We start from the raw sequence: 12,558 nt of genomic DNA on the forward strand, positions 1-12,558 counted from the left end.
AAAGCCTGTTCTGGAAAAGCCTGTTCTGGAAAAGCCTGTTCTGGAAAAGCCTGTTCCAGTCACTCAGAAGAGCTGAGCAACTGCAGAATGAAGATCAGTGAGAGCTTTAGCGTCAGCATCACATCTTCATGAGGAGTTTCTCCACATCAGAGAATAAGATCTCAGCAGGAGAAGAGAAAAACCCTGACAGATCCAGCCTTCACAACACTATACACACCTGCTCTTCCTCCTCCTCCTCTTCCTCAGTGTTCATACTCTTCCTCCTCTTAAACTCATACTCTTCCTCCTCTTATACTCATACTCTTCCTCCTCTTAAACTCATACTCTTCCTCCTCTTATACTCATACTCTTCCTCCTCTTATACTCATACTCTTCCTCCTCTCTCTCTTATATTGTTTCCATCCATTGTTGGTATCAATATTCAGTGCAACATTTTGAGTAAATTCTGGCTCTCTGACTTGTTTCTGTTCACTTGGTTTGATCTCATCATTAGAAATGAGTCGTTGAGTGTAAACAATGACAACTGTGATGCAGTTTTAACTTTTGCTTGTCTGTGTTAAATGTGTTTTGAAACATAAGTGCATCACAGTGCGAAATGTGTTTAGAGTTTTGAAAAAAGAGTGCATGAGATTTGCAAACAGTGTCTTAACTACCTGAACTTGTTTAATGTTTTAAAGAAAGAGTGAAACAAATTCGACAAATTGGTTTGAGAATTTGGTTCAGAGAATGGGGTTTAGTGTTTTAGCAATTCAGAAAAACTGTAAAATCTGTGAGTGGTCTTGTTGAAGCGGTTGCAAATAACTGTTCGTCAATAACCGTGGCGAATCCTCGACTCGTCAGATTCATCCGCATGAGGAGCAGAGGACTAGACCTGAGCAACTGACACGTTTCTGTTTCTTCCTCAGACGGCGATAGAGAGGCCAAAGTTATTCTGCACTCTTGCTGGAAATAACATGTTTCAAGCGACAGTATAATGAAGTGCTTTAACAATACATCAAGCTTACTTCCAGCTTTTCAGTGTTTCATATGTGTACAGTGTGACTATAAAGCAGGGTCCCAAATTGAGTGAAAATCAGCCACAAGGTGGCACTATAATAAGCTAATTTAGTTTTTCCACTGTTGACTCCAGAAATATTAAGGCTACAATAAAATTTCCTCTGAATTTGTCTGTGGCTCAGAAATAAAATGGCCATATATAGTTTTATTTCTGTTAGAAACAGTATACCATTCACTTAATTTATTGGGCAAGGCCCATCTTCTCTGAAGTTCAGTCTAAAAATGAGGATACAGATAATGTTTTTCTTAAATTCCACTGACAGGAGACACTATTACATAACTCAATTGTTTTGTATATTGAAATATACCACATTTAGATGACAAATATGTTCTGTTCTGCAGAATTTGGATATTTCTTCCATTTCCGATGGGCTCATTGGGCTCTGATTACTGTACTAATTGTTTTTGGACTTTTATAGAAACACCATAAGTTTACGAGACTTTGTGCATATAAACATTTATTATCAGATAAATATAGAGCAGATACAAAAACGTGTTTGGAACTGTAATGGTACAAAGTGCACAAAAAAGTACAATCAGTTACAACTATTCATCAGTAGGCACCAAATATATATTTTTCTCCCAATATACATGTACACAACAAAATGGAGGCAGACTTTAAAACACACAAAAGAAATACCAATAAATCAAACTGATAATGACCATTCAGGAAATCACCCTCCCAACTTTAGGGCTAGTGAAGTCTATAGGGCAATAAATCAAATCAAACAATAGGTATGTTGGTATACAATAACTGACCACAGGTCTACAGAAACATGTCACTTTCAAGAAATACGTACAACTGTATGCAAACCTGATGCTCTCACTCTTGAAAATGACTTTGTAACAGTAAGTCTTTAAAAAAAATAATCTACTTCCACTGAAGAAGCTTCTGCTTTTTGGTAAAGGTGTTGATCTATATGTATATTTGACAGTTTGGAGAGAAAATCAGCTGATTTGAGTAACTTGTCCCATGATCCAGCACATTTAGATGAGAGGTAGCTTTAAAATACAGCAACTCTTAATAAACAGAAAGGGAAGAGACACAAACACTCTAAACTAATGCTTTCCACTGGTTACACAGCCCTACAGTGTCAAGGACAATCCGGCTAGGTCATCCATCATCATCATCATCATCATCAAATATCTACACATCCACACAATCTAAAGCTACAGAATGATCTTTGTCGATAGCCTGTAATTACATCATTGAACAGCACTGATTACATTCAGAGCATGTATTTACAGTAACATTTGCCAATCGTGCTTCATTCTTAGTGGGATTTCTTTATTTCGATCCTCATCTGGATATAGACATCAATTCACTAATGACAGATCTTGTGCTCTCATACAACAGACATCTAAAAATACATTTCGGATTGTGTGACTTTAGCCTAAAGTACGCACGTCAAATACAACTAACTGCCTGTGAGAATGAAAAGGTGTACCATTTTGAATATTTGAGAGAAATGTTCCAGTGTGTGTTCAGACCTTGGACAGCAGGCCTGACTCAGGAGCGCTGGCTTTAATGATGTTCTGGATCTCCTTGAACTTCGGATGCTCTTTATCGGCCACGAGCTGCAGCAGAACAGCCTCACTGGTGGTGATGATGGTCCCAGTGTGCGCCAGACGCTGGGGGAGAACACACACAAGTGTTACTTCTCTGCCCACACAGATTATATTGTAATAACTGATATTTGCACATTTGATATGCTGGCTTTCACTTCCCAGGATTGCTCAGTACAGGCGTCACCGACTCTTCCTCCTAAACCCGATTATCCATCTTACCTCCAGTGCAAACATTCTGTCCATCATGCTTCTGGAGGACGTGGCATCAGCCACAATGTGCACTTCAAAACCTCTTCCGACGAGATCCAGAGCGGTCTGCTGAATACACACGTGCGTCTGCAAGAGACAAAACACTCGTTCAGAGTCTCCTGTCTGCCAGTTTGGGTTTTCTGCTAAATGTCACTGCAGAAAGAGTGTCCATGTCCATTATCACACAGATCTCAGTGTGATCTGAGACGACAGGACTGACCTCGACCCCGAACAGCACGACACTGCGGACTCCTGGAGTCTCCGCCAGGACGGCCTCCACCTCGGGAAGCACCATGGAGAACTTGGTCTTGGGAAACACTAGTTTGGCCCCAGTGAGGTCCAGTTCCTGCACGGTGCTGCCCAGGCCTTTAGGATACTGCTCCGACACCACCACGGGAACACCCAGAATACGAGCCCCCTGCAGCTGTGCGACACAGATGTTGAGACACGTCCATGAAGCTTACACTGAGCTGACACTCTCGAGGTCAATTTGTATAGCACTTTTTACAATACAGATTGTTTCAAAGCAGCTTTACAGAGATAACAGGAGAATAATGCAACAGAGTCTGTTTCCAGAGGAAAATAGCATCACAGTTCAGCTTCAGTAAGTTGTAATAAGTAAGTAAAGAAAGACTACACGCATGCGCACATATATATTCAAACGCGCATACCTATGGACTAAACCCGTTATACGCATGTGCCGTCACCGTTTTCACAGGTTCGTGTTTTTGAAGTTTGCGCAGATAACCTTTTTTTTTTCGAAGAAATTTCGAGGCTTGCACCTTGGAATCTAGTTCAAGGTTTGCGTTCTCGAGCCACCAGGCACTGTTGTTGTGCTGCAGATGAGCGGCCGGAGCGTGTTAAAAGTTTTCTGTCTTCAGTTAAAACGGTGTCGTGTCCCTAAGGTAATAACTAATGATCTTGCAACAGAAGTGAATCAATCAAAACTAACTTTAGCTGGACAATAACTTTATTCTAGAGCTGCTGTAAAGCCAAACAATCTCTGTTACTGTAATTTCCTATTATCACTGTAAAGCTGCTTTGAAACAGTCCATACTGTTATATAAACAAAGGAGTTATGGGTATTCAGAGATCATGAGCTCATCTGAAAGATCAGCAGTATTACCAGCCTCTGGCCCACACTGATGATGTCACCGAAGTACTTGATGGCGGGTCTGAATCTCTCCTGCATGTCACAGCAGAAGAAAACCGTGGAGGCCGGCGAGAGGTTTCCCAGCGTCGTGATCTGTGGTAAAGTGGAGGTGTTATTACAACTCTGACGTCTCATGATCCATCCGAGACCAATCTGCACTGAAACGCTTCGAAATCATTTCTGCCGTGGCTTAAAAACAAGGACAGCAATGAAATCGCTAGCATAATGGAAAAAAGTACTTTTTTTTCAGTAATACTTCTAAGATGATCATTGTGGATGATTGGGAAACACTGGGATCATGGTCAGTTCATCATAAGGTCATTCAGATGTATCTAACCAGGACAAGACTGTGTGAATATGTACATAGCCCGACTCACACAACTACTATTGAGAATAAGGATTAAACCCTCAAGAGTTTAATCCTTATTTTCAATAGGATTTAGTAAAACGTCTGGATGTATCAAATTAATTATATATATATGATATTCATTTAGAGCATAAGAAACAAATGGGGGAGGGGGGGGGGGATATTTGAAAAATATACTGTATTCATATGTTACGCTCTTCCTCTGTAGTGACACCAGGAGTTGTTTTAAAAAAAAAAGACATGAAATGACATGTATAGGCAAAAACAATGGGATATTTTTCCAATTTCAAATAAATTGATTTTTTTTTTTTTAACGATGATTCTCAACTATGTTATGAAATATATTATGGAATGAATTGATTAATCATTTTACTTTATGCAATATCTGGGTAAAATGGCCATAAATGTGCTTTACAATACAATTTAACTATGAACTGTATCTAATAATTTGCATATTAATGTGTTCTTGGTGAAACATGTAATGAAAAAAGAAGTGTAATAATTGGGAGTTATAATTGAATCAATTAATGAAAGGGCAACATTTCCATAATAACAGTTAATATTTCATTGGAATATTGATCTATAATTTCACTTGTGTCTCGGATAAACCCGCTGTGAGTCCTGGTGTCTCTACACTGGACATTTACAGTATGAAATCAAGTCATATTTGATTAGAAACACCAACACTTTCCTGAGATGTTGATTTATGACAAAGCAATTTGAAAATTAGTCAGATTTAAATGATAAAATATAATCATATTTCCATAAGAGTGCTACATTTGATCACTAAAACCACAGAAGTTGTCCTGGTGAAACCTCTGAACATTTGGTGTCTCTGAAAAGCCCTGAATCTGCTCTTTACAGGACACCCAGAGTCAGACCTGTGGCATGTGTGCTGTCAGAGACATACACTACAATATAGAGTCCACTACAGAGGACACAAGTCTAGTGTTTGTCATTGACAACACAGGCCTTCTTACACGCAAATAACAAACGACAGATCCCAGTCTATAAGAGAAAAGCCCACTTATATAATATCCATGCACATAATGACTATATCACCCGAATTTCACATCACTCGTCTTTTCTGAAACATTACTTTCATTTTACTGGCCAACAAGTACATTAGACATTGTTGTGTTAATACTGCACATAAATATAATAACCATAAACAAATGCATGATGCAACAGCCACACGATATAATGAGAAAAATGAAAGTGTTTTGTTTAAACGTCAAGCTCATCCAATAAAGTTTGACAAACTGAATCATTTCCGCCCATAAGCGCTACATGTCGATATGACATTTTCACAGAATAACACGTCACATAATAAAGGGATATTATTCATACAGGTCGTGTGTGAAATATGAGCTTACATCCATCTGCAGAGGTACTAATCTCAGCCGACATTTCTCTGAGACCACGAATCCCTTCGGTAAATCAATGTACTGACCCCATTCCTCCGAGAAATACTGAAGCACCAGTTTACGATGAACATCGATCTGACGCCCGTAGATGGACAGAAACTTCTGGATGAGCACTTCATATCCTGAGCCCACGGGCACAGACGAGGGCCGAGAGGACACAGAGAAGGAGAATAACACCGGGACCTGCTGGTTACTGTTGCTGTGTATGTCCGCCATGATCCTATGAATCAAGAATGATGTCCGACTCACAAATGATTTGTTCTTAAGAACCGATTCATAAGAACCGAACTCATAAAGTTGTGAACCGGTCTTATGTAGGTTTTAAAATTCAAATGTGTTTGTTTGGCATAATTGGATATAAATAAAAATAAACATGTTAGGCTACTAAAGATGCAAAGACAATACTTATGTCTGCTCCGTTCCTCTGTGTTTTTCTGTTTTTGAATTGAACACAGGGAATTGGCACAGGAACGTACTGTCTGTGGTATAAACCAGTCACGTGGTGGTTGTAGCATGTTAGAAGCATAGGGTTAGAAGTCCAAACAAACTGCATTAACTAGGGGTGGGAGAAAAAATCGATTCTTAGATGCATCGCGATGCGGACGTGGACGATTCTGAATCGATTCACAAATGTCAAAAAATCGATTCTCTAAAAATGTTTTTTTTTTTTTTTCTAATAACGTAATATTGACGGAACGCAAAAGGCGGAACTCTAAGCGGACGTGCAGTGCGCGTGCAGTCTGTGGCGTGCACATAACAGAGACGCGCACATAACAGACGCATGATGGCTGAGCGCCAAATTCGAACGGCACCCTCTTCGTTAAAAGCTAACGTATGGAAAATTGGCAATTTCATTACCTATTTAGTATTTTTTTTGTATGAGACCTGCCTTCAGTATTTAGTTTTCTCATCAATATACTGTAAACCGATCTGTTATACGTAGCCTACTTTATACTGCCCTGCAATATGTGCAATGCCAGTCACAAAAAGTTAAATTTTAACTGTGCTCTCTGCAGATGTTCATTCACTTTTTTTGTATTTGCTGTTTTTGATTGTGGTATACAGCAAACATTTCAAGTCATAACTCTTTATTATTTAGTTGTGTATAAGAGCGGCTTTGTATATTACTAATTATTCAGAATATGCGTAAGTCCACAAGCATTATATGAGAGCTGCCGGTACATAATTCTATATTTTTGAACAAAAACTGCTACAGCAAAATGTTTTTTTTGTCTGAAGGATTATATTGCTCATTGGAAATAACAAGAGGATGTTGGTTAGAAGTCTATTATTAAATGCTAGAGATTCAGAATATGCTGAAGTTTGTATTAATTTACTACAAGTACGCTGCTAGTACAGGCACACATTTATTTTCCTGTTGGTTCTTTGCAATGTTCAAATCACTTCCATTTGTTTTATTAATAAAATTAATATAGGAAGATGCAAGTAAGTTCGTTATGGGTCATCATAAATACTTTGCTTTAAAAGTACCAAGTAAGTAAAAAAAAAAAAAAAAAAAAATCGTTAATAATCGATAATCGTTACCCTCTGAATCGTAATCGAATCGAATCGTGAGGTGCCTAGAGATTCCCACCCCTAGCATTAACGTTCAGTGATGGCTGAAATCAATAGAATCTTTGTAATGAATCATTGAAACGAACAGTTCGAAAGAAGCGATTCGTTAAAATGACTCAAAGGTCCCCTGCTTAAATGAAAGCGGCACTCTTTAAAATCACCCTTGCTTAAACAATCATTACTCAGAGTGTGTTATGATTCTCTTCAGAGTGTGTAAAACCTGGACTGAAAGACACTCTGTGGTGAAAAGCAATTAAGTGTTCAATATTGTTTATATGCCTACGTTGTGTTTTTAATATGCTTTAAGACAAACCATGTGCAAATTCATCAGTCAACAACACACCATTGCTGAGTATTTTCTCTGAGTATTATAAATCTGCAGTGAACCTGCAGTCTCAAAGTGAAAAGCATTAGTTTGACGGAGGCACTTTGTGAACATGAATATCTGGCAATGGTCTCTGGCTAGTGATGGAATAGAACCCCAAATGATAAAATGTATAATTCACTATCAATTTTATTATGCTTGCAAACATAGTCAATGTAAAAAATACAGACAATATAGTCCTGACATGGCTTTCTTTCTCAGTATCATGGCATCATTATAAATCAGCTCATAGATGATGATATACACACTGTGAAAATAAGCTTTTCCAGTCACAGTCTATTGAAGAGGTAGCATGTGCTGAAGGACTCTGACTTCAAAATCAGTCCTACTTTTCTCTTGATAAAGAAATGTGAGCAAAACCGTTTCACGTTTGAAATGAGTGATGCTTTGCTGTCTTTTTCCTGCATTGGTTTCTGACATGCTTTTCACCATACAGTGAAAACGTGAATGCATGTAAACAAAATTGTAATTTATTATAACATAATTAGGTTAATGAAAATGATTGACATCATTGCATATATTTTTCACTTCAGTAAGTGAAGAAAACATTTTTTTAAATATAATTCACAGTGAATCCCAAATGTTTCAAGTGCCCTGTTTAACAAGACTAAAACAAAATAATAATCAACCAAAAAGAAGAAAATCTTCACTTTCTATGATGCTCAGAACTATAGCAAAAAAAAAAAAAAAAAAAAAAAAAAAAAAATACAGTTCTGAGTCACAGTCAGACTTAGTCTGTGTATTTGAAGTATTCACAGTGCATGTGTATGCATTACACATAATTATAACATTACACATCAACATGTACAAAGATGGCCGGTTTTATTAAAATAACTCAAACACACACAGCCACTCAAGACTGATGTCAGAACAGTGTATGACTGAGTGACTGGCTTCATAAATCATCGGGAAGACCGAACACGATCATAAGTGCTGAATTTGGTTTGGAATTCCTTTTTACATAATTTACTGTAAATTCAACTGTAACATTTAAATTTCACTGGGACTGAGTTGCATTGTGGGATGTTAAAGTTTGATGTGCTTATATGACACACACTAAAGCGATATGTAAAAGTGTCTGTTTTGAACATAATCTTTAAAGTCACCAACTATAAAAGCTTTTCCTTCTCTCACTCACTCACTCACTCACACACACACACTATACTATATTAGCCAGATGGCCTGTTCCATGTCTCAAGGTCTTTGTGCACTTCCTGTGTCGATGTCAGCACATACACACACTCGCTCATGTCCACTCGGAGCATATCATCATTACCCTCTTATATATCTACTAACTCTACATTCACTGAATGACACGGTCTGCAGCTCTGATCAATAATTCACTACGGAAGCTGATCAAATATACAGCGTTACAAAGAGCCGGCGAGTCCCTCAGCGGCAGCACGGCTAAATCACTTCGCTAAGGTATCGAGGTGCTGTCAAGGGCTCGCGCTAGACTTTCCTCTGAGCGTTTAATATACTATCATAGACAGAGCTGGTGAGGGGAATGTAGCTCTTCTCTGTGTAGTCCAGGAAGAAGAGCGGGTCATTGATGCTGGACGGGTTGAAGCCGCTCTCCACCAGACTGAACTTCTGCTGCTTGAACGTGCTGGTCATCTCCATAGACTCCTACAGACGCAAACCACATGACACACTGAGCATGAGAAAGCCTCAGTCCTGAAGGCAGATGTGGACATGATTGTGATGAAGTGCAGCTACATAATAAAACTGGTTGGGCACAAGAGAAAGTCCAAAAGTCCCAATCTAGACGTCTAAAAGGTCCTAAAAGGTTTCCAAGCGGTATTAAAGGGTCATGAAACTCTAAACTACATTTTCTGAGATTTTAACACAGATCAGTGTACTATAGGTGTAAGAAAACAAAAATCTTTTCCCTTCAAATCTACCTTCATACCTTTGTTTTTATGTAAATCAGTGTTTTTTTTATTATATTTTAATAAACATACTTTACAAAAATATGACAACACTGATTATCACACAGTCAAACTCACACAGTCATAGCAAGTGTTTTTTGCTAGTTACAGCCTGACGCAGTTATCATTTTCACGTCCTGCGCAACATTGTTTAAATAGCAAATGCATTTGCGCCCATAGGCTGCTGGTCTGAAAACCAGGTGTGTGTTCTGGCGTATTGTTGGAGCATTGCTATTTTGAGGAACTGAAATAGACTGAGCCATTGACCAACTGAAACCTGGTCTAAAGTCAATGGCGCAATATATATATATATTTTTATTTAAAGAGCGCATTAGTAATATGCGCCTATAGGCGGGTCCACAATGCGCGAACACTGCTTATTACCCACACACTCTGCTTATTACACACTCTGCTTATTACACACACAGACACGCAGCAGCACACAAACTAGACAAATATTAAAAATAAAAGGATTACAATGTAAGAGATTAATATTGTGTACATAAAGATATGGTGGAATCTGGCTTGTCCCATAGATGGTCTGCTTGCGCTTTAACCTCACACACGCGCACACACACACACACACACACACACACACACACACACACACACACACACACACACACACACACACACACACACACACACACACACACACACACACACACACACACACACACACACACACACACACACAGATCCGTTTCCTCTTTGGAGACGTGTTATGTTTTTCTGCTTGGCAATTCTGCCATCTAAATAGCGAATCTGCCATGGCACGAGCGCAACTGGCATTTAAAGGGAATGGGATATTACACTCTGATTGGTTTATTGCACGTTATGCCCAAAACACACCCATTACTCATTAAGAGAACAGGGACATCCCTTTTAGACCATACGCTGGGCACGCTGACCATTTTATCCATCGTTAAACTAGCAAAAGTTGATTCGGAGATGCCCCAAGTACACTCACACTCACAGTCACACTCGCACAGTTATACTCACAGTCACAGTCATACACAGTCAGTCAGACTCACACACTCACACAGTCAGTCACTCACACACTCATACTCACACAGTCATACACTCAGTCATACTCACACAGTCATAAACTCACACATACTCACACAGCCATACTCACATAGTCATACTCACACAGTCGTACTCACACAGTCGTACTCACACAGTCGTACTCACACAGTCGTACTCACACAGTCGTACTCACACAGTCGTACTCACACAGTCGTACTCACACAGTCGTACTCACACAGTCGTACTCACACAGTCGTACTCACACAGTCATACTCACACAGTCATACTCACACACTCACACAGCCATACTCACACAGCCATACTCACACAGTCATACTCACACAGTCATACTCACACAGTCATACTCACACAGTCATACTCACACACTCACACAGCCATACTCACACAGTCATACTCACACAGTCATACTCACACAGTCACTATCATACTCACACAGCCATACACACAGTCATACTCACACAGTCATACTCACAGTCACAATCATACTCACACAGCCATACTCACAGTCATACTCACACAGCCACAATCATACTCACACAGTCATACTCACACAGTCACAATCATACTCACACAGCCATACTCACACAGTCATACTCACACAGTCACAATCATACTCACACAGTCATACTCACACAGTCAGTCATACTCACACAGTCAGTCATACTCACACAGTCAGTCATACTCACACAGCCATACACATACTCACAGCCATACTCACACAGTCATACTCACACAGTCACACTCACACAGTCATAGTCATACTCACACAGTCATACACAGTCACAATCATACTCACACAGTCATACTCACACAGCCATACTCAGTCACACTCACACAGTCATACACAGTCATACTCACACAGCCATACACATACTCACACAGACCTACACATACTCACACAGTCATACTCACACAGTCACACTAACAGTCACACTCACACTTAGTCACAGTCACACTCACAGTCATACTCACACAGTCATACACACTCACACAGTCACACTCACACAGTCACACTCACACAGTCACACACAGTCACACTCACAGTCACACACAGTCATACTCACACAGCCATATACATACTCACACAGTCATACTCACAGTCATACTCAGTCATACTCACAGTCATACTCACAGTCATACTCACAGTCATACTCACAGTCATACTCAGTCACAGTCATACTCACACAGTCATACACACTCACACAGTCATACTCACACAGTCATACTCAGTCACACTCACACAGTCACACAGAGTCACACTCACAGTCACACTCACACAGCCATATACATACTCTCACAGTCATACTCAGTCACACTCACAGTCATACTCACACAGTCATACACACTCACACAGTCATACTCACACAGTCACACAGTCACACTCACAGTCACACACAGTCATACTCACACAGCCATATACATACTCACACAGTCATACAGTCATACTCACAGTCATACTCACATAGTCATACTCACACAGTCATATACTTACACAGTCATACTCACAGTCATACTCACACAGTCATACTCACACAGTCATAATCACAGTCATAATCACAGTCATACTCATACTCATACAGTCATACTCACACAGTCATACTCATACAGTCATACTCACACAGTCATAATCACAGTCATACTCATACAGTCATACTCACACAGTCATAATCACAGTCATACTCATACAGTCATACTCACACAGTCATACTCACACAGTCATACTCACACAGCCATACTCACACAGCCATACTCACACAATCATACTCACACAGCCATACACACAGTCATACTCACAC

General features: G+C 39.5%; 2 protein-coding genes across 2 annotated transcripts in view; both read right to left on the minus strand.

The window, feature by feature from the left end:
• Positions 1-2,245: 2,245 nt before the first annotated feature.
• Positions 2,246-6,239, minus strand: isoc1 (isochorismatase domain containing 1). The gene is made up of 5 exons (XM_079862358.1): positions 5,771-6,239; positions 4,001-4,120; positions 3,095-3,298; positions 2,845-2,961; positions 2,246-2,688 (listed from the first exon to the last, which is right to left on the minus strand). Exons 1-5 carry the CDS (start codon positions 6,035-6,037, stop codon positions 2,542-2,544), a joined length of 855 nt encoding a protein of 284 aa, XP_079718484.1. The 5' UTR covers positions 6,038-6,239; the 3' UTR covers positions 2,246-2,541.
• A 2,492-nt stretch (positions 6,240-8,731) lies between these two features.
• Positions 8,732-12,558, minus strand: part of slc27a6 (solute carrier family 27 member 6) — an 18,744-nt gene continuing 14,917 nt past the window's right edge. Inside the window, exon 10 of the mRNA XM_079862359.1 lies at positions 8,732-9,410. Within this exon, the coding sequence (XP_079718485.1) occupies positions 9,234-9,410 (177 nt within the window). The 3' untranslated portion in view covers positions 8,732-9,233. The remainder of the gene's footprint in view (positions 9,411-12,558) is intronic.

Source organism: Squalius cephalus (genome assembly GCF_949319135.1).
Source record: "Squalius cephalus genome assembly, chromosome: 24".
In the NCBI taxonomy this organism is placed as follows: domain Eukaryota; kingdom Metazoa; phylum Chordata; class Actinopteri; order Cypriniformes; family Leuciscidae; genus Squalius; species Squalius cephalus.